This window comes from Ostrinia furnacalis, unplaced genomic scaffold, assembly GCF_004193835.3.
Source record: "Ostrinia furnacalis isolate ACB-3 unplaced genomic scaffold, ASM419383v2 OfSCF0404, whole genome shotgun sequence".
Taxonomy (NCBI): Eukaryota; Metazoa; Arthropoda; class Insecta; order Lepidoptera; family Crambidae; genus Ostrinia; species Ostrinia furnacalis.
In genome coordinates, this window is record NW_021130643.1 from 1,578 (window position 1) to 23,300 (window position 21,723).

Here is a 21,723-nt window from a genome sequence, read left to right on the forward strand (position 1 = left end):
CATTGACAGTTTCAGTATGGGAAATATGTCAAAGTGACAAGTTTATTCTTCAGTTAAAAGATATCTGACGATTGAAAAATCAGCCCTTAATAAAGTTCTTTCGTTTAAGGGTGGTTTTTCATTATACGTCTTAATATGCAAAGTTGAAAAATTCCACGCCGCCGGCGTTACGCCGCCGTGGATTTTTTCGGGGCGCGCCGCCGCCCGATTTTTTTCGACCGGCGCGCACGTCTAATGCTGAGTGAATATGCATAGACAATAAAATAAAATTATCATTAAATGAACATGGCCGCCACTTGAGTAGGTAGGTATACTGTTTTCTTTCAACCGCCGCCGTGGCAAGTATGTTTTGCAATCAGTACTTAGCTTTTTTTAATTTTCATGTCCCATTGCAATGGGCATCGCTGTTGCGACAGAGTGGCACTGCTCAGTTCACTTTTTATTCCCTTGTATTGTTTTATGTGCTATTTCTGTCACCTTCTTTGTCCTCAACTAGGTGATGTTCATCTTAATAAATGTTTCTTTCTTTCTACTGTTTTGTAACTCGTACCTCGTACCTACTATACATTGTTTTTTGTGATTTTCCGCCGATTACTTACGTACACATTATGACGTCACTGTGTGAATTCCCCATCTGGTCGACAGTGGACATTAAACTTTATGTGTATCGTTATACAGTTTTAGGCCTATGTTCTTTTTGTGTTATGGATCCATAACAAATATGACTCTCGCTACCAAAGATTTTAATATCTCGCCGCTACCAACCGGGTAACATGGAAAGCATTGGGGGAGGCCTATGTTCAGCAGTGGACAGCCTGTTTCTGGGATGATGATAATGATGATGATGTGTAACATTCAACTTTCTTAATTGAAACTGAAACAGTCATGTCTATACATTCACAGATGAAGTTGCTGAAATGTTTCCTGCTCTATCAATGTCCGAATTTTCTTATTTCGGAACACTGCCATCTTATCTACTTTCAATAAGTGCGATTTTGCAACAAAATGTCTTAATACGCTGTACTGTACGTCTGCAAGTAATCCTAGATAATAATTCTGTATCTCAGCAAGATTAAATGGTTTCAAACTAGCAGAGAGTTTGGATCATCGCGTTAATAGCACCAGATATGAATCTATTAACTGCTGAGGTCTCCTTGACCGCCGCGGTCTTAACTGCTTCCCGTGCAGAATTTCTGTATGTAATTTTTTTTTAAATATCTTTTGACAATTTCACACTGCGCTATCTAACCCCAAAGTAAGCAATTATTATGCTTGTGTTATGGGTGCTAGCTTAACGGATATAGTACATACTATTTTAATTACAACGCACAAATCTCTCTAATTATGAAAGTCTCCAAGACAATGGCGAGTCGAGTTTTGAGATTCATTCTGTAAGGCGGTTATCACACTCCCCCGCGATTTTCATATAAAAAATCACGCGCGCGGACGCCTTGTCAGTGTGAAGTGCCGCGCATGTTTTCTTTACAAACTGAGGTACTTGCATACAATGATTAAATCTGTTGCCCCGCGCTCCGCGTCGGAGTGCGGAGCAGTGTGATAACCGCCTAATACTCGCACAACAGGACCGTGACTTAGGTCCAGCTTTTTGACATAAGAAGCCCGCGAATCGAGATATACCTACGCGATCTTATATGCGACCGCTTGATTGGATGTATAAAGGGGGAAAAGTAATTTTAAAATTTTTGGAACTTAAATCTAGATGGCAACCCTACTTCAGTTATATCATTAATTTATAGGTCTAAAATCGTAGCTTGGTATATCTAATTAGTTCACAAATCGTGGAACAAGTTAATGAAGATGATTGACTTATTTCCTCTGTTTAGTTTGTTAGTTACCCTAGACAAATATTGCCTTCCCTTTGAAAGCATTTGCATAAATCGCTATATAGTTAGTATTGAACTAAGTCGGTCCTAGTTGAGAGTTCGCGGTTCGTGGCCAAGTCATTGCAAGCAAGTCGGCTCCTTTGCGCGGGCTTCGTTGCCAAGTGTCCCGTTTTGCACGGGTGACGGGACGTCCCGATTCACCTTCAATATCAACGCAATGATAGCAATAGTTTTTTCCAGGAAAAATACTAGTAAACAAAGAAAAGTACAATAATAATAATCGTAATTATCTACTTATTGTTTGTTTTCTCTTACATTCATATTTCGTGGAATCCGAAATCCAGTCCAGATGAACAATTTCTTGGATCTCTTGCTTCATCGATACCCTGGATCGCAACGGTGGGGTAGGGTGGAACTTGGAAGATACGTTACGTAAAGTACCTATGTCTTTTTTTCAGGGCCTACTTATATTAGGCTAAAGAATATTAATTTAATGATGTAGTTAGTTTTAATGATTGCACTCTTTGATGGTACTCGTAAGAGTCGTAAGTGTAAACGCAGTGACGTTTACTAAGCATAGTATTTTTATTCTTCATTTATTTTACAAAGGAATTATTATGTTTTTTATATTTGGTGCTAACATCTTTTTATTTTTATTATTAAGTGTTTCAGATTTTGTTTTAATTTTAATTGTAGTTTAATTAGCAATTTTTTGTCAAACAAACTTAAAAAGTTACTCTAGATCTTTCAATACATTTGCCGCAGCGATTGACGTTCTTTAATTAATTACTTTTGCAAAGGTCAAATCGATCATCTCAATTGACACAGTAGGCGGCTATCGCGTCCGACTGCTCCCACAAACCGCGCTTGGCGCCCGCCAGGGGGCGCCGATGGGAATAGAAAAAGTTGATGTGACTTATTCATAAGAATGAAAAATACGAAATGCAATCGTTTAAAAAAATCCAAATGCATTTAGGCTACCTTTAGGGCAACACCCTGTCGAAAGTTAGGTACTTACTGACTTTAGGAATCGTACAAAGCTTCAGAACGGAACCCTTGAAAGATCACGAAGTCTGTTCACCTGCTAATAGATCAATTGTAAATCAACTTGATTTTAATTTATTGTTTAAAAATATAATATTTTCCTTCAAACTCACGAAAAACAAAGAATTTTTTACGGAAACCGACTAAAAAGACCGAAATGATTATCTTTTAGAACAATTTGAGTGGTTTCTTTTTTCCCAAAAGAAAATATTTTATGTAAAATTTCAACACAACGGCCTATTGAGGACATTCGCGGAAATTTTGCAAAATCGCAACTGAGTAAAAAGTAAAAAATTCGGTTAGGTCACACATTTTATTGAAATCATGGAAATTGAATCTACATTTCCAATTCGTGAATGTGTATTGTTTAATTTGTACAAAAGGTGAATAGTTCAGCTTGTGATTTTATAGAGTAACTAGATTTTGCCCGCGGCTTCACCCGCGAAATTTATTTTGTCACAGATCGTCATAAATTATAGCCTATATGTTATTCTGGGTTATGAACAATAATACTGTAAAGTTTCACCAAAATCCGTTCAGTAGTTTTTGCGCGAAAGAGTAACAAACATCCAGACATCCAAACTTTCGCATTCATAATATTAGTAGGAAGTAGCAACACTGGTTTTAAGACATATAAAGCTATCTAAAAATTAAGTTTGTTGGTTTCCGGTGTCATAATCAACCACAGGGCAGGAAGTTCTTGAGTGGCGACCACGAGCCGGAAGACGTAGTGTGGGCAGGCCTCCCACTAGGTGGACCGACGATCTGGTGAAGGTCGCGGGAGGTACCTGGATGCGAGCGACGCAGGACCGGTTTTTGTGGAAATGCTTGGGGGAGGCCTTTGTCCAGGAGTGGACGTCTTTCGGCTGAATCGAACGAACGAATCAACCGCAATACTTATGCATCCTGTGAATCCAAAAGTTCTACTTTATTTGACAGAAAGTCCTAATAGTTATCAAGGACTTTCTCGTCGTAAGGTGAACAGGCCCTTAACTTGTTCATCGCATGAGCCCACAAATGAGAAATGGCATTTTGCCACTGGTCTGGACTTAGCCACGGTAATACTATCTATACAGTATTCCAACTCAGCCATATTTTTGAAATAAATGTCAACAGCCCCGCGGTACGTCACGGTATGACAACATGCGATAGGGCTGCTCACCTATAGTACCCATTCAAATTACATCTGTCTACTTAGAATTTCTATCTAGTTTTGTGATTGTAATTTTTTTTTATTAGACAAACAAAATACTTTGTGAATGGAATAGGATAAAAATGCGTGTTGTTTTGTGATTAGTAGATTTAATTTAAAAAAATATGCTAAAATAATTTTGAATCTACTAATCATAATGAGTACTTAATGACCTGTTACTTTAATTTCAGGCTGGCGAAGTCGTGGGCCAAAGCTGGTTTTATACAATATAATTTTCATTTCAAACCAAACTGACTGAAAATGTCAATTTCTGACAGTTAATGACTAGTTTTTGACAAATTTGATCGTTTAAGACGGTCAGTCAAATTCAATCACCTTAGTCATTTTCAACACTAGGCCATCGATGTCCGTTCGGCACATTCGCGACACCCCTAACTTTTGGATCTCAACCACGTCCCGTGATTTGAAATTCGAAGGAAAACTCGCGTTTCGTCGGTTTATATGAAGTCACAATACTGTATGATATTATTACCGTGACTTAGCTTTTATATTGATATTACTCAATCACAATGTTACAAAACTATGTAAGTATTCATTATAAAAATTTATGATATTTAATACCTATTTCTTAAATGTGAAAGCGAGGAATTTTTTGTTTAAAATATTAAGTCTCGTTCATTATAAATCAACTTTCATTCTGTTTTCTTCACTGTATTTATGTTTTTGTAATTTAATTCGTACATTTTTCTTTAAAATTGCCGAAATAAATTGTTTGCCAGTCGTGTGTGCTGCCAAGCTGTGCGAGAGTGTGGGTGAAAAAATCACAAAAGATGCTCTTTCGCTGAAAAAAAAAACACTACATTCTTTCAGGGCTGTAATAATGTCATTAATTAATCCTTTCAAGTGTGGCATATTGCCACCATGTTTTAAAGTTTACTGACAAAACTTAAAGCCTCAAAATATGTTTTTTATTGTTGTCTCTTAGTTCAGAAAATTCCTCCCAAATCCTTGACGTGGTTATCATTATTGTGTTCTTTTTACGATGATTTGAATAAGAATAAACTTAGTCGTTTTGCCTCTGTGAGTCACACAGTCTAATCGACTGTATATGATGCTCCTGCATGCTCCTTCTGTTATTTAGACGTGTTATTTGACACTGACACCGCTGCATCCTTTCTCAGGGTTGCTGCTTTCAAATGTTTGCTGAGATCTTTATTTACTCATACATTCAGCTTAACAAGAGTGCTACTTTAAACTAAAAAAATATCATAAGTCAAGAGAAGTGCTATACTATTCAAGTCAGTCTTACTTAACCTCCGGCCCGCCGAGCTTCTGTAAGAGGCCTTTGCATATTTATACAGGGTGGAAACGTTAAGTGATCTCACTCGATTATTTTTAAACTATACAAGATATCGAAAAACTGATTACTGATTCTGAAAGTGCTTCACAAGCTCTTTCAAACGGTACCAATAATAGGTTACAGAATAAACTGGATCTAACCAAAAATTCAATGTTTATAGCTTCCATACATTTAGAAAAACCACAAAATATTAAAAACTATGCAAGATATTCAAAAACTGGTTACTGATCCTGAAAGTGCTTTACGAGCTCTATCCAACGTTACCAATAATAGGTTACAAAATAAACTGGATCCATTCGAAAATTCAATGTTTCCAGCTTCCATACATTTAGTACAGCCACAGTCATGGCACTCATGTCTTGTTATCATTATAGCAAGTAAAGCCTAAAACCAATGTTTTCCACGAATAATTTTATATCAAAATGCAATTTACGAATTCATTTTAAGTGTTTATTATTTAATAAAAAATATTATTACTTCTATTATTGTTTGGCTGCCATACATTTAGTATGGAGGCTGAAAACATTAAATTTTTGGATAGATCCAGTTAATTCTGTAACCTAATATTGGTACCGTTGGATAGAGCTTGTGAAGCACTTTCAGGATTAGTAACCAGTTTTTCGATATCTTGTAAAGTTTAGAAATAATCGAATGAGATCACTTATCGTTTCCACCCTGTATAGTTAGGGTGTCCATATTCAAATCCGGGAAACTGAGGGAGCAAGAGTGGTCAGTGGATATACTGAAAACGGCACTCAAAACACTCTTTTGCAGTTCTTTAACACATTGCTGCGATCGCTTCACATACGTTTTCATTACTGGTACTACTACACAAAAAGATCGAGCTACTTATAAAATCATGTTTTGTCGGTACGCGTGGGTTTATCTTAGAGATGTTAGTTCTCACGGGGTATACTCACAAAGTCGTCGTTTCAGTCCAGACAGTCTTTGCATAAAAATACAAGCCGTTCACTGTTATCTGCATGAATGCGATTTGGGGGATTATTCTCAATATAATCTTCATATTAATTCTTGACGTGTTTTGTGACTCTGCGCTTGATCACTAAACCTGCTTTATTGAATATACACTTCAGAGATTATGTGAAACAGTTGCACTGCAAAATCGTTCCCATTTCTCGCGAAATAAGGGCGGTGACAAATTTAAAAATATTCGTCTGACGTGCTGTATGCATATTTGTGTCCGCGGGACGAGCTAGTCCGACTAGAACCAATTCACCCAAGTTGCGTTCGTTTTCTGAACTCGCCCCACCGGTGCTACCTTTTTGTACCCAGACAGGTTTGCGCTAACGAGATCCATATCCCAGACAAATTTTTGGGGTAGTTGTAGTTGGTGATCACCTTTTATTTTGTCGACCGTTTGGTGTAGTGTTCTGAACGGACTACTATGCTGAGAGGTCCCGGGTTCGATTCCCGGCCGAGCAGAAATTGAAATGATGAAATTTAATTTCTGTGACGGGTCTGGGTGTTACCACAGAATAATAATAAGAACTTCGTACAGAAGATTTTCTTCGCGAAGGTATTTAAAAAAATGTATGCTCAATGTCGTTAACAATATGGTGTAATTTAGCTTGTCTCAAGAGTCGAGCACCATTTTGTTGACAAACGTCAGTGATCGGTACTGCGCCGAAGACATAGGGCTGACTTCGGTAAAATGATGTGTGACGTGAGGTGCCAAACTGCGAAAAATGGCGGAGGAAATACATGAATAAGCATGAATTATATTTTGTGTTTCTAATATTATTCAGGCAGTTAAAAAATACTGCAGAGTATTAATTGCACCACCGTTTATTGTCTTTACAATGCAAATGGGTGAAGAATACGTGCGTGCGTCAATACTCGCTCGTGATTGTCCTGTCGATTTGGTATCTCAGGAGGGGTAGTCGCGCGTGTTTTGTTTTCGATGCAAACTCGCGAAGATGAACAGGCCTGGTGTTACGTATAATAAGTATGTATTTACAAAAAAAAGTATTTAAGTATGTTTATATTCGTTGTCTAGTGCCCATAGTACAAGCTTTGCTTAGTTTGGGACTAGAAGCGAAGTGTAAAATGTCCAAGGATATTGTAGTATGTGTAAGGCTTTATATTTGGTGTTGCTGCGTAAACTGAGACACAATATACTCGCATCGTACAGTATAAACTACTTTCATTGACAACTCCCGGTCCCCACATTACAATATTTATTGATTTTGAGACAGATAAAGCCCAAAGCTGTGCAGCCAGGTCGAAAGCTCCACATAGTTGCTATCTGAAAATGTACAACAATTTCACGCGAAATTCGCACTCCGCTAGCTTGGTTTTGTAAATGTTCAGTGTAATCCCCTTCAATTGTAAACGATTTACATATTGATACTATTTTTTCTTTAGTGTTTTATCTACAAGTATATTTATTTATTAGGTATACAAAAAGTACATGAGTTTATATACCACAACCTTTATCCAACTTAGCTAAAGTATATAGTTTTCAGATTAAATAAAATGAAATATCTTTGAGAAATAGCCTTTTGAACCACAAGCTTCGTATCACGTCAGTGCAAGTTTCCGCCAATAGATAGGTATTGCCCGGCCATTGTTTCCTTAAGGAAATGAAACGAATTTAAATCACTCTCATGGTTGCCATCCGTGGCTTCTATTTTTAACCGACTTCAAAAAAGGAGGAGGTTCTATGTTCGACTGTATCTTTTTTTTTCATATGTATGTTCACCGATTACTCCGATTAGACCGATTTTCAAAATTCTTTTTTGTTCGATAGGGTACACTTCTGAGGTGGTCCCATTGTCACCAAATCAGGATCTGATGATGGGATCCTAGGGAAATCGAGGGCAACCCTCAAATTATACCGTCAATAATACGTGCCTAACGTATTATCGTTTTTCATTTTTTTTTAAGTTATTGTTCCTGGAAATCATCATCTCATATTGATGAGCTGATGACAGAAGGTAAAACTCCTTACTGCTTAGGAGTTGGAGGATAATTCTTTTACTTTTATAGATATGTATATTTTCTAAAGTTATTCAAGTGTTTGTATCAGATAGTCATCATCTCATCATAAAAATATAAAGTCTAAGTACCTCTAACCAGATTATGAAACAAATCGATCTACCGATGCTGCCCTATCACGCCTCGTGAGTGACTCGAGTATGTTCGCCACTCGCCAGTCTGTCCGGTGAAGCTTTAAAGCTTTCAGCTAGCGTATGCTACCAAATCATTTTACGGGTACTAAAAGTGGTTGCACTCACTTTTGCCTGTTGAAAATTGGTGAGCATTATAAATAAATAAATATCCTTGAGCTTTTTGCTCAAAGTTCTACCTACACTAATAGACAGTCTATTCTAGCACTTCATAGATAAGTTGATTACTTTAGAAGTAATATTATGTGCCTTTAATATATTTAGCAGTACTCAAACCAGATAGGCCAGGTGGTCATTAATTTTGGTGTTTTAAGCTAAGCGTCCACTTGTCGGTATCGTACGCAACGGACGCATCGTACGAAACACATTGTATCGGATGTGCGATGCGTACGATGCGGACAGGTGGACGCACTTATATGAGTTTCCATATAAATAATACTACGATCCGTTGCGTGCGATACGTCCGATGCGTACGATACCGACATGTGGACGCTTAGCTTAAAATTATTTTCGTATTCTTCTTAACAACTGACGTCATAGCCAATAATAAACTACCGTTGATGTCTGACTTTGCCCAATCAGGCCAACTTAACGTGCTCTCCGAATCACATACTAGCACGAATTTTATATAGTGGCAACCCTGAGTAATAGCGAACCACCGAACCGGACTGATCTCGTCTTACGTTGATCGAATATTGCCGACCGAATAGTGTGAAAAGGCTGACCTTGAAATTAATGGAAGTTGGGCCTTTCAATCACTAGTTTAATAAAGGCACTGCACTGTAAAGGTGCTGGTGCCGCCACCGCCGGCGCACCTGCATTCATCTAAATATACAATAACTCAAAGGTGACTATCAACGCACAGCCCAAACCACTGGACGGATCGGGCTGTAATTTGGCATGCAGGTAGATGTTATGACGTGTAGGCATTCGCTAAGAAAGGATTTTACGAAACTCCACCCCTAAGGGGGTAAAACGGCATCCACGCGTACGATAAGTCGCGAGCGGCCGCTAGTCTTTACATAATAATGAAGCCACGATAGCCGTACGGTGAAGGGGTCGGACTGGCCGACTCGTGATCCAGCTCCAACTCTACGCGGGTTCGAAACTTCGAACCCCGCCGCCGCTCGACTATTTTGGTGAGCCCACTCGTGACACAAGCACATTTAGCTAAGTACGAGGGGCTAATATTCTTTTAAAAAAATAAACTCTTGAACTGAGAGACTCTATATGTCTCTACAAGTCTTAACCTAGCCTTTAATATTTTTTCCTAGTGTAACCCATCTTTACATAGAAAATCAAAAAATAAACATGAAAATAATATGCACATTTTGAAACTTGATTCTTGAATCTAAATCAAACGTGTTATTCTTTCGTAAAATGAAATATGTCTGATCCAGACCTGTTTTGTACAAAGCACGAGTAATCGTTAACTAAACCAAATCGTTATTGGTTCTCAATGGAGTGCAATTACACGTGAAGCAAAAGGAGATTAAGCAATTAATGTAATTAGCAACGCATTAATTACAAATATACTTGCATTAACCTACAACGAGCTCAGTAGGTACCATATAATTTACGGGGGAGATAATCCCATAATATAGGACTGCATTTGATTATATCGGAGCTTTATGTTTAATTAATTCATACAAAATTTGTTTGTTGGTGTACCTATTAAATAAATAAAATAAAAAATTCGTAAGAAATACGCTTTTTATCATAGTAAGATTTTTTCTTTACTCATGTGCTTTTATCTAGTAATATGTTATTTAATCGAATTTGAAAGTCCTGCCTCAGGTATAATACAAATAAATAGATAATGCTAAGCCTAGGTGCAGACCACCGATTTTTAATTGGCCGATTCTAATTTGTATGAAGAATCGCCGATACTGTGTAATGTGCGCACTTTCATACATCTCCATACTAATTAACAGCCCGAACTATCGGCCAACTAAAAGTCGGTGGTCTGCGGCAAACCAATACAACTAACAGTACAGATAAATGCATTCAAATGCACGTCATTGTTTCATAGTGCATTGCGCTTCAAACAATAAGTATACCACTCGCAAATCTAACTGCTAAATTCGTCCACAGATGGAGCGCGCCAATCGCAAGTACATCCTGACGCAAGGCCCGCTGGCGTTCACCGTCAGCCATTTCTGGCTCATGGTGTGGGAGCAGAACTCGCGCGCCATCCTGATGCTCAACAAAGTTATCGAGAAGAACGAGCTCAAGTGCCACTGGTACTGGCCGCAGGGCGTCGGCGAGCAGCACAAGATGACCCTCGTGGACGTCAAGCTGACCGTCGAGCAGATCAGCGAGGACGATCGCAACTACTACTCGACCAGGGTGTTCAAGTAAGTACACTTTACCAGTCCTGGATCTGTCAATACGCCGTATAGGCCGCGGCCTAGGGGCGGCAGATTTCAGATGACACTTACTCGATTTCAGAAGATAAAAGTTAAATAAAGATCCAACCCCACAATAGCCAACGGGCGGCAAAACTGTAAATCCGCCACTGCACTTTACGGGTGTTTTCTATACATTACAGAGCGTTTCATCCACGAAGACGCTCCGCGCCATCTTTCCGCTAATGTTTGAGTGTTATCGGTACACGCTAAATTATCCATGAGTGTGCACTCTAGCGTCGTTATTGTAGTGTACGCTCGGATTGCTCGCTTCAAACTTTTCCGCCCGCGCTTTTTTCGACCAAAAATTGGTGGGATGCGTCTTCGAATCGTTATCGAACTTCGTTATTTGTTTGTCTGCTACCTACTGAACGAGTTAACTTTGCTAAACGTAAAATGTACATAACGCACTTTTCGGACGATTTGACCGCGGCATTTTCTTCTGTAAAATAAAAGTTACGACGACGCGACGGAAGATTAACGGAATTTAACAAGTCGGTCAACTTTTAAGTCTTCGTTAATTAACTATTTACTCTGGTGCACATCTTTGTCTATTTAAACGATGAAAAAGTTATCCGCGTGAAGGTTTCTGAAGCGAGCTTTCAGTCAGAAAACTTTCGACCGCACTCTTTGTTGTTTTAAGCAGCAGTGCCCAGAACTGGTGTCAAATTCTAAAACCGAGCAAGTGCGAATAACCTGATATTCATGACTCTCTCTTCAATATTTCTGAAAAAAAAATCCTGTAACAGATGTAACATGATCTTATGAAGGGGATTTTAAAGCTTAAGAGGACTGTAATACTGTAATAATTATGTATATGACTAAAATGTCCTTACATAATACGTATTACCCACACATCTTAATCTTAATATGCATTAAGATATCAATCAACCAGCTGTGTGGATATTCAGATGATTGGATCATTATTGTGTATAATGTGAATCCTAGATACCTACTAAGATACATACTGGATATGATTGAATTTAGTATAATTGTCAGTGGTTTTGTTGCCTAATGAGTGTACAGTAACATTAGATTAGATGCCTGATGAAGACTACTTAATATGTGCGTCTAACAACACCATCCATTAGTATCAGCGACTATCAGTCTGCAGCACAAGATTATGAATATGCTGAATAATGCTGATAGCTGGAGCCCCACCTGCCCGGCACGCAATGTATGGGTAAACAAGATGCAATATTAATTAATTTTGCATTTACATTGCTAAGTAGCTACATAAGTATATCTCACACATAAATTTTCACTTAATAAACTTGAGTGCCTCAAGGGCCGGGCTCGTTGTTACTCACGCTCGTTCGTTCACCTGGCAACTGTTTTGACCGACTGAGCTACCATAGACTCATCTTAATTTTCAAATGTATTTTTCACTGTAAGCCAGTGTCGTTTCAGCCAAGACAATAATATGTACTTGCAAAGACTGTCACAAAACCTGCCACTAGTTCAATCGTATATTTACCCATAAAACTGTCATCTACTATAGCGCCGTTCCGTTACACGTGGATCGGACTAAATCAAATTTGCTTTTTGAAAGGTCGCAATATTAAAAGCAAAATAAATGCAAATTATTCACGAGGCTCTGTGTGGTTTGCGAGGCACGAGTAGGACAGAAAACAATGCCTTCGTTATGTTACATCCAATCATTCTCCCAGGGCTGGCTGATGAGGCTGGAGATGCTTTTAAAAAATGCATTTGGTAAAAGCTCAGAATGGTTACGTTTAGCTCATCGTTTGTTACGAGGATAAACTTGTATTTGGTCATGAAGCAATTAATTCCTCTAACACCGTGTCTCTTTAGTATGTATTTGGAAAGCTCCGTGCTGCACCAACGCCAGCCAAAAGGCACACTTGCACACTTAGTTACAAACTTATGATAAAGTTCCCTAATTTTATCCGCACCAGTGTTTAGCTACAGAGTACAGACAATAGAGGGGTGTCACGGCAAAATCTCCAGGACTCTATCATTTCTCTGTTAGTTCCTTAAGAACATAGTATGCCAAAGCCTCCACCATGATCGCAGCAGCAGCCCTGAGCTGTTCCGAGCGTCCATCATAACATTCGAGGGCAGGATCAAATGCGCGCTGCCTGTACATGCAAATGCACCTTTACTGAGTTTCGATAATAATTATATTACAACGCGTGGCTTTCGTCCAATATTTGCAGAACTACGCTGAATTGCAAATTGCATTGATATTCAATATGAAGCGGCAACAAACGATATTGTATTTTATAACAGCATCGCATAGGAACTTGCAATGGTATTATTTTCTACAAAAATTGAACATTTTGACAAGACTAGATTCTACCAATAAGTTTTTACATAATATCGTCTGAAACACCAATGGTTAATTTATTACAACGGCCATTGCGTTGTGTTATTATTAATTAAAAAAATCAATTTGAATAAAATAATGGTACTATCAAAGCGAATAGCATCATTTTCATAATGAGGTAGGCAGTAAGTACCTGCTTGCGGAACAGTTAATGGTATGTGTGCATCATTTTTATCATAGGTAGGCAGTAAGCCCTAGTAAATTACTTAGTTACATCAAGTAGACTGCTTAATTGCCCATATTCTGCCCCTGCTGTTGAAAAGATAATGAGTGGACAAGACAAGTGGCGTGGCAGTCCAACGGTCTGCGTGATTAAATGCCTTTAATTTGATGATGATGATGTAGATGACACTACAGAATGGAAAACGTGACTGATGATCTTCAAAAGGTTAATCTTAGGCTACTAAAGCGACACTATTGAAGCCGAACTAAACCCTACGTAAAACGGAACGCAATAACGTCTCGCAATGGCGCTCGTATTGGCTACTTTTTAAAACTCTTAAAGTTTATGCATATCACAATTTTTTTGATATACGCAATACAACCTTTGAACCTTTATCTGCCTTTTTTCTGCTCATCATCTTCTGCAACTGGAATCATTAATTCTGAAACGAAACACACACTATTTAAGCCTCAGATTCCATCTTACAGGCTTGACATAATCGTAGCTGAATATTTAGTAATATACTACTCTACATGTTATGTCATATTATTACATTTCCATCCAACGCGACATATTTTTTGAAATTTCAGCTGAATCAAATAAAAACAATACGTTAAATTTCATTTTAGCAAGTTTGATGAGATCATGAACGACAGATTAATAAAAACAAGCTTTAAATCAAATTGTTTTGTTTGCATTATTATTCAATGTGCACTATTGTTTTGCAAAATTCGTATTCGCTTAAAACAATCATTAATCATTTTTATAGAATTTATCAAATATTGAACGCCGATATTCTAAGGAGTATATTAAAGACATTTTAATAAATATGAAATTTTATATCAAAATAACGTAATATTGTTTTATCCCCGTACAATAGCGATGTATAAAATATTTAATGCTGCGCCGCGATGCGTCTCTGTTTCTTCATAAAAAATGGTACTTTTGTATCAAAATAACAAAAACAAAAGCATTACAAATAATAAAAAACAAAAAGGGAAGGTCCCACCGAGATTTGAACTCGGATCGCTGGATTCAAAGTCCAGAGTGCTAACCATTACACCATAGGACCTGTTGGGAAGTACGGGGAATTTCACGTACTCTATCCGCCAGAATTCGCTGTCGGGGGATGATTTGAGAATATTCCCGGTGCACAGAGCATGTTTCCAATGAAAACTACATGCAATGCACCTAATAAATGTCATCTTCTTAGTATACACTTATCTTCTAATATTTAATTTATGTTTTAGTGCTTGCTCATATTATAATGCGTATCGATTTAACGACGAACACATCACGCTAATTTTCATCTAGCAGTTCGCTAGAAATGTTTATTTAGCCCCGACATTCCCTATATTTGCCTATAGGTAATTAAATGTAGCTCTTCTCATGTCCAATAATGTATAATAATAGTTTATTACAACATATACCGAGAGTTATAAATAGAGTTTTAAGTATATCGGAGAGTGCCTAACATATTAATTTATTTCAATAATGACTTTTTGTAATATTTGTTTTGCTACTTTTCAATAATGTTTGTTGGAGTGTATTACGCTGGGGTGGGCTCTCAGACGACCTCATCGTGCATTTATGCAATTTTAATATTTATTTACTTAATTCAGATGCTCTTTCTACACACGATGTGCATGTAATAACTTGGCTCCGTAGTCAAGTGGTGAGTTTATTTAAAACTGGCAGCCGCCCGCGACTTCGTACACGTGGACCCGCTTAGGAGTGAACTTTCGAGTTTTTTAGGGGTTTCCCGGAAATTATTCGAACTTTTCTCGCCGTAAAAACCATCTTAGACTTCAACGAACATTTTTAAAAAAGAATTGGTAAAAGGACATCATCCACGTTTCATATATTTTTGGTCCAAAATCAAAAGTGCCGGCCAACAAAAAAAAGTGCTGTATTCTGACAGAATACGTCTGCCTTAGCATTTGTTACTATGGCACCAAAGCCGTAGCTCCACTGTGCGTCGAGTATTTGAGATCTAAAAGTCATCGACTATTCATACATTTTTTGTTCAAAATCAAAAGTGTCGGCCAAAAAAAAAAAAGTGCTGTCTTCTGACAGAATACGTCCGCCTTAGCATTTGTTACTATGACACCAAAGCTGTAGCACCACTGTACGTCGTAGTATTTGAGATCAAAGTCAGTCGTTTCATATATTTTTAGAACTCAAATACTACGATGCACAGTGGTGCTACAGCTTTGGTGCCATAGTTATAAATGCTAAGGCGGACGTATTCTATCAGAATACAGCACTTTTATTTTTTGGCCGGCACTTTTGATTTTGGACCAAAATGGATGATGTCCTTTGTCCAGGCGTTTTTGAGTTATGTGCTTACCAACACATTTTGCGATTCATTTTTATATTATAAACGAGTTCTTTTAAATAGTATCAATAATAGATTACGTTAAAGAAACTTAGTCCTTGCTCTAATAAAAGCTTGTAGAGTTAGTAGTTAACCTGCTACTTTAAAGTAGGTCAGAAGATATTAGTTTCATGCGATCCGGCTTCAAAGATTAAATTGGTATTTTAAATCAAAACCAAATTAAATTATATTTAATAACATTTGTAGATGTAATTCCGAGAGAAATGTTTTTCTAAAGGCCACGTGTATCTAAAAGGAATTGTGAAAAAGTTATTTGTTTGTTTGAGATATTTTGTCTTTGAAGCCTGGTAAGGCGGAATGATGAGATACGTATTGATTTAATTTATTTTATCTCTTCATACAAATAATGCTGGTCTTATTTTAAGGTACAACTAGCTTTTCCCGCGGCTCAGTCTGCGTTATACAGGGTGTACAAAACAATCAGTGTCCAAATTTTAAAGAGTGAATCAGTATCAGTAACTTAATCGATTTAAGTAAAGAAAACTTTCTTTTTTCATATTTTATTATTTTTGTCAGCGCGCGCGATTTCAAAACTAGCACACGTGGATAATTTACTTCGTTTATAGAAAAATACAGTTACCGGCAATGCTTAATAGACAATGGTGCGCGAAATAAAGCCTTATCCTTTACATAAAGTTATAAATAATATAAAGTTGTATTATTAGGCAATAAATACATTTTTTATTTATTTTTTTATTAAATTGTTCTATAGAGCTTTTTAAAAAAATGCATAATTATACTGTTTGAAAAGTCTCCCTATTATAATATCTTTGTAAATCACAGCCTGTATGTTATTTTAATGTAAGTATAGTAAGTAGGTAGTTTTTGCGTAAGTAGAATTTAATGCCCCACCGAAGTATTTACCAAAATCATATCTTAGAAACTTTGGCGTTCAATGAGGGTTTTCGCGTTTGAAAGATCCGCTAGATGGCGGGACGTGGATGTGGGGTCTGACTGCTGCGTGATTGGTGGATTTTGACATATCTGTCAATGTCATGTCAAAAATAACCAATCATGCAGCATTTGGACCTCGCGTATTGCCATCTGGCGGATTTTTCATACGCGAAAACCCTCATTCGTCGAAATAACGGCCAATGTTTGTCGCAGGATCGTGGACATGGAGAGCTCTGAGAGCCGCGAAGTGATCCAGTTCCACTACACCACCTGGCCGGACTTCGGGGTGCCCTCGTCGCCCGTGGCGTTCCTGGACTTCCTGCAGACCGTGCGCGCCTCCGGGACGCTCGAGCCAGACGTGGGTCCGCCGGTGGTGCACTGCAGCGCCGGCATCGGCCGCTCGGGCACCTTCTGCCTGGTGGACTCCTGCCTCGTGATCGTGAGTAATTGAATAAGAATAAGAATGTCTTTATTCAGCATAATTAGCATTTAAGGTATACAAAACAAGAGTAAGTACATAAAAAAACATAAAAACATAACAAACAATAAATAAAAACATATGCTGAATAGGCGCCCGCTCATCAAAAATCGCGACATGACACAAACGTCATGCCGAGAAGCTGGTTTTCAGCGGGAACCAATTGACAGAGTCCAGTATTCCGAAGTCCCAAACACTGGTAGTTAAGTATGGCCAGTCGGCGCAAGGACTCCTTCTGCCTGGTGGACTCCTGCCTCGTGATCGTGAGTAATTGGACAGAGTCCAGTCTTCCGAAATCCCATACCATGATAAAGCACGGCCAGTCGGCGCAAGGACTCGCACCTTCTGTCTGGTGGACTCCTGCCTCGTGATTGTGAGTAGTCGGACAGGGTCCAGTCTTCCGAAGTCCCAAAAACTGGTAGTTAAGTATGGCCAGTCGGCGCAAGGACTCCTTCTGCCTGGTGGACTCCTGCCTCGTGATCGTGAGTAATTGGACAGAGTCCAGTCTTCCGAAGTCCCAAAAACTGGTAGTTAAGTACGGCCAGTCGGCGCAAGGACTCGCACCTTCTGCCTGGTGGACTCCTGCCTCGTGATCGTGAGTAATTGGACAGAGTCCAGTCTTCCGAAGTCCCAAAAACTGGTAGTTAAGTATGGCCAGTCGGCGCAAGGACTCCTTCTGCCTGGTGGACTCCTGCCTCGTGATCGTGAGTAATTGGACAGAGTCCAGTCTTCCGAAGTCCCAAAAACTGGTAGTTAAGTACGGCCAGTCGGCGCAAGGACTCGCACCTTCTGCCTGGTGGACTCCTGCCTCGTGATCGTGAGTAATTGGACAGAGTCCAGTCTTCCGAAGTCCCAAAAACTGGTAGTTAAGTATGGCCAGTCGGCGCAAGGACTCCTTCTGCCTGGTGGACTCCTGCCTCGTGATCGTGAGTAATTGGACAGAGTCCAGTCTTCCGAAGTCCCAAAAACTGGTAGTTAAGTACGGCCAGTCGGCGCAAGGACTCGCACCTTCTGCCTGGTGGACTCCTGCCTCGTGATCGTGAGTAATTGGACAGAGTCCAGTCTTCCGAAGTCCCAAAAACTGGTAGTTAAGTATGGCCAGTCGGCGCAAGGACTCCTTCTGCCTGGTGGACTCCTGCCTCGTGATCGTGAGTAATTGGACAGAGTCCAGTCTTCCGAAGTCCTAAACACTGGTAGTTAAGTACGGCCAGTCGGCGCAAGGACCCGCACCTTCTGCCTGGTGGACTCCTGCCTCGTGATCGTGAGTAGTCGGACAGGGTCCAGTCTTCCGAAGTCCCAAACACTGATAGTTAAGTACGGCCAGTCGGCGCAAGGACTCGCACCTTCTGCCTGGTGGACTCCTGCCACGTGATCGTGAGCAATTGGACAGAGTCCAGTCTTCCGAAGTCCCCAACCCTGACCGTACCTATGTTTACTTTTGTTGAAGTACGAGTATAAGATTTCATTCCTTCGTGCATTTATTTGATCCAACAGAAGACTAACTAGCATACAAGGCTTTCTATGATTCCCGTCAACAAACATGCATCCTTTTGAAAAATATTTCACCCCACCCCAAAATTGAACCCAAAAATACAGTAGCCGAAGATCATTAAAGCGAAATATTTTTTTCCAAATAGCTTTCTATTTTAGCGACCCCAAAAATTTGCATTCTCTCACAGACGCTGCAATGTAGTCCGATGCCCGTCGTTTTCGCAATGATGCGCTTGCGCCTACGCTACGTGCGAGCGGCGTATGACGTAACTGTCACTTTTTGCCGCGCGGCCCACTGGACTGTGAATGGAAACCCGCGTGGAAACGCATTTCAAAGTCAAATTGGAACAAGTGGATTTTAGCATACCGTGTCGGTGAACACGGATATTTGTTCTAGTATTTTTAATTAATTTCAAGGTTTATGACTTATAATTAAGTAGGTACGCCGTTTTCAGTGTGCTCGAATCCCTGAACTTTGTGTTTGTAAGGGCTCACTTGAATGGGTGATGATCACCAAGAAAATTCTTATCCAAAAAGATGAGAAACGCGTATTAAATTTTCGTTAACTTTAGTGCATAATATTCGTATTTCAAGAGTTCCGTTGCGAAAAAGTTTGAGAAGCACTGCCAGAGATGATTGTTCAATAAGTATTCGTAACAAACTCAAGTAGACTGTGTTCAAAGTCTGAATCACTTGCATTATAACCGCATTCCTGGCTCATCGTACAAGATACATAAAAGTTAAATCAAATCAAGTATTTTTATTGCATACAGGTCACTCACTAAAATATTGTTCAGCTACATCATACCATATCGGCATGCAACAGAATCAATTTTTCATGATTCATGAAATTAAAAATAAGTAAAAAAGCATAAATCTATAAGCACATACTTGATCCTAATCAAACAAAACTTAAGAAACTTGTACAATGTCGAGAGACAAATAAACCGTCATAGAGAGAGAGAATATAGTTTACTAAAATGCAATGTTATAACACAGGGTGGTGAAACAACCCAGTTGCAGAGCATCAATCAATTAAGTTTTCAGATATTTCAATTAAATATTGTCATTTTTGGAAAACCATTTTATAAACAGTGTCATAATAAAGAGCCAGTGATCCATTACTATTTTTACTCCTTATATTTCCTACAATCACGGTTTCAAAATAAAAAAGGTGTTTTTCTTTGTAACTATTTGTCCCGATGTTCGATTCCCAGTCAGAACAATTCAAATTACCAGTGATAGCCCGCCGTATAAGAACCATGGAGCATCTTGTAATTTGTGCGTTGTAGTGATAGTTCAATACAGGGCGTCAGCTGCTTTATTTCTTAGAGCGCCTTCACATTAGGTCGCATGTTGTGCGCAACAGCGCCTTCCAAAATTTCGCTACCACGCTGTCATATAGTTTGAAATTACGGGTCGCGCGACAGTCGCGCTGCTGAAGTCGCCTTTTGAAGGCGCACTTAGTGACACGTTACTTGTATTAAAGGCCGTTAGATCTATTCTCATAAATAAAACACTGGATAGTCAACTTTCACATTATTGCCTTATTAAAATACAATTCATCACTTAGCACAAAAGCGCGCGGAGTCGTCTCCGCGCGTCCCTCTATTCTGACATTTGATCCTAGTGTGACATTGACGTATTGTCAATGTCACACTATGACAACAGCTCATTGGCCACAACGATACCGTTATTTAACGTTTTAGATTTTTTGCAATTAACACTTGTCAATCTCTACCCTCAGTATTTAAAGTAGAATTGATGATACACTAACGGATTACGGCACTGGTACACACATCAAACAACACTGGCATTTTACATCGTTCCAATAAGCATTATTTTGCAACTCAACTGCTGCGTACTACAACGGTAGTATTTGGTTTCAGATCGAAAACGAGGGTCTCGCCAACGTGAACGTGCAGCAGATCCTTCTGGAGATGCGCAAGGACCGCATGGGGCTCATCCAGACGCCCGACCAGCTGCGCTTCTCCTACCAGGCCATCATCGAAGGCACCAAGCGGATGGACCCCAACTGGGTTCGTACTTGTGCACCTAGAGTCAGCACTGTTAGGTTGGTAGGTATCGCAGCGTGCACGTGCAGGAGATCCTTCTGGAGATGCGCAAGGACCGCATGGGGCTCATCCAGACGCCCGACCAACTGCGCTTCTCCTACCAGGCCATCATCGAAGGCACCAAGCGGATGGACCCCAACTGGGTTCGTACTTGTGCACCTAGAGTCAGCACTGTTAGGTTGGTAGGTATCGCAGCATGCACGTGCAGGAGATCCTTCTGAAGATGCGCAAGGACCGCATGGGGCATATCCAGACGCCCGACCAGCTGCGCTTCTCCTACCAGGCCATCATGGAAGGCACCAAGCGGATGGACCCCAACTGGGTTCGTAGTTGTGCACCTAAAGTGAAACGTGTTAGGTTGGCATTAACAGCCAAATCTGTTTACTGACATCGACTGTCATTTTATCCTAGAGATCCTTTTTTTATTTCGAAGTCAGGTTTATTTCACTATTTAATATTCCTCCCATCTTTAAAGCTCGGCTTATAAGCACCAGCATCAACTGTTTTCCGAGAAATCTAGTACGTAATTGAACGTTATCTTTCGTTTGCAAATACAGCCCTTACGGCGGGCCTACAGTTTGTATCTGAATGCAGAATAATTCCACGGTTTCCTGAGAAATTGCCTTTGGCCTCGACTCTACGTGGGCGTATTAAACGGTTACCTGCTCCGAAATATCTATACTAATATTATAAAGCTGAAGAGTTTGTTTGTTTGTTTGTATATTGAACGCGCTAATCTCCGGAACTCCTGGTCCGATTTGAAAAATTCTTTCAGTGTTAGATAGCCCATTTATCGAGGAAGGCTAGAGGCTATACAACATCACGCTACGATCAATAGGAGCAGAGCAACAATGAAAAATGTTGCGAAAACGGGTTTTCACGCGTACGAAGTCGTGGGCACAGCTAGTATTTAAAT

General features: G+C 39.4%; 1 protein-coding gene and 1 non-coding gene across 5 annotated transcripts in view; one reads left to right on the plus strand and one right to left on the minus strand.

The window, feature by feature from the left end:
- Window positions 1–10,644: 10,644 nt before the first annotated feature.
- Window positions 10,645–21,723, plus strand: part of Bmptp-Z (protein tyrosine phosphatase) — a 28,803-nt gene continuing 17,724 nt past the window's right edge. For 3 of the 4 annotated variants that reach the window (XM_028319853.1, XM_028319836.1, XM_028319845.1), the window contains exons 1-3: window positions 10,645–10,907; window positions 16,977–17,202; window positions 20,622–20,771. In XM_028319853.1, the coding sequence (XP_028175654.1) occupies window positions 10,645–10,907; window positions 16,977–17,202; window positions 20,622–20,771 (639 nt within the window). Of the gene's footprint in view, window positions 10,908–16,976; window positions 17,203–20,621; window positions 20,951–21,723 lie in introns of all 4 variants that reach the window. The other variant, XR_003656819.1, reaches the window with a different exon arrangement.
- TRNAQ-UUG (transfer RNA glutamine (anticodon UUG)) lies at window positions 14,472–14,543 on the minus strand. Its single transcript has one exon. It is a non-coding gene; the product is annotated as a tRNA-Gln (tRNA).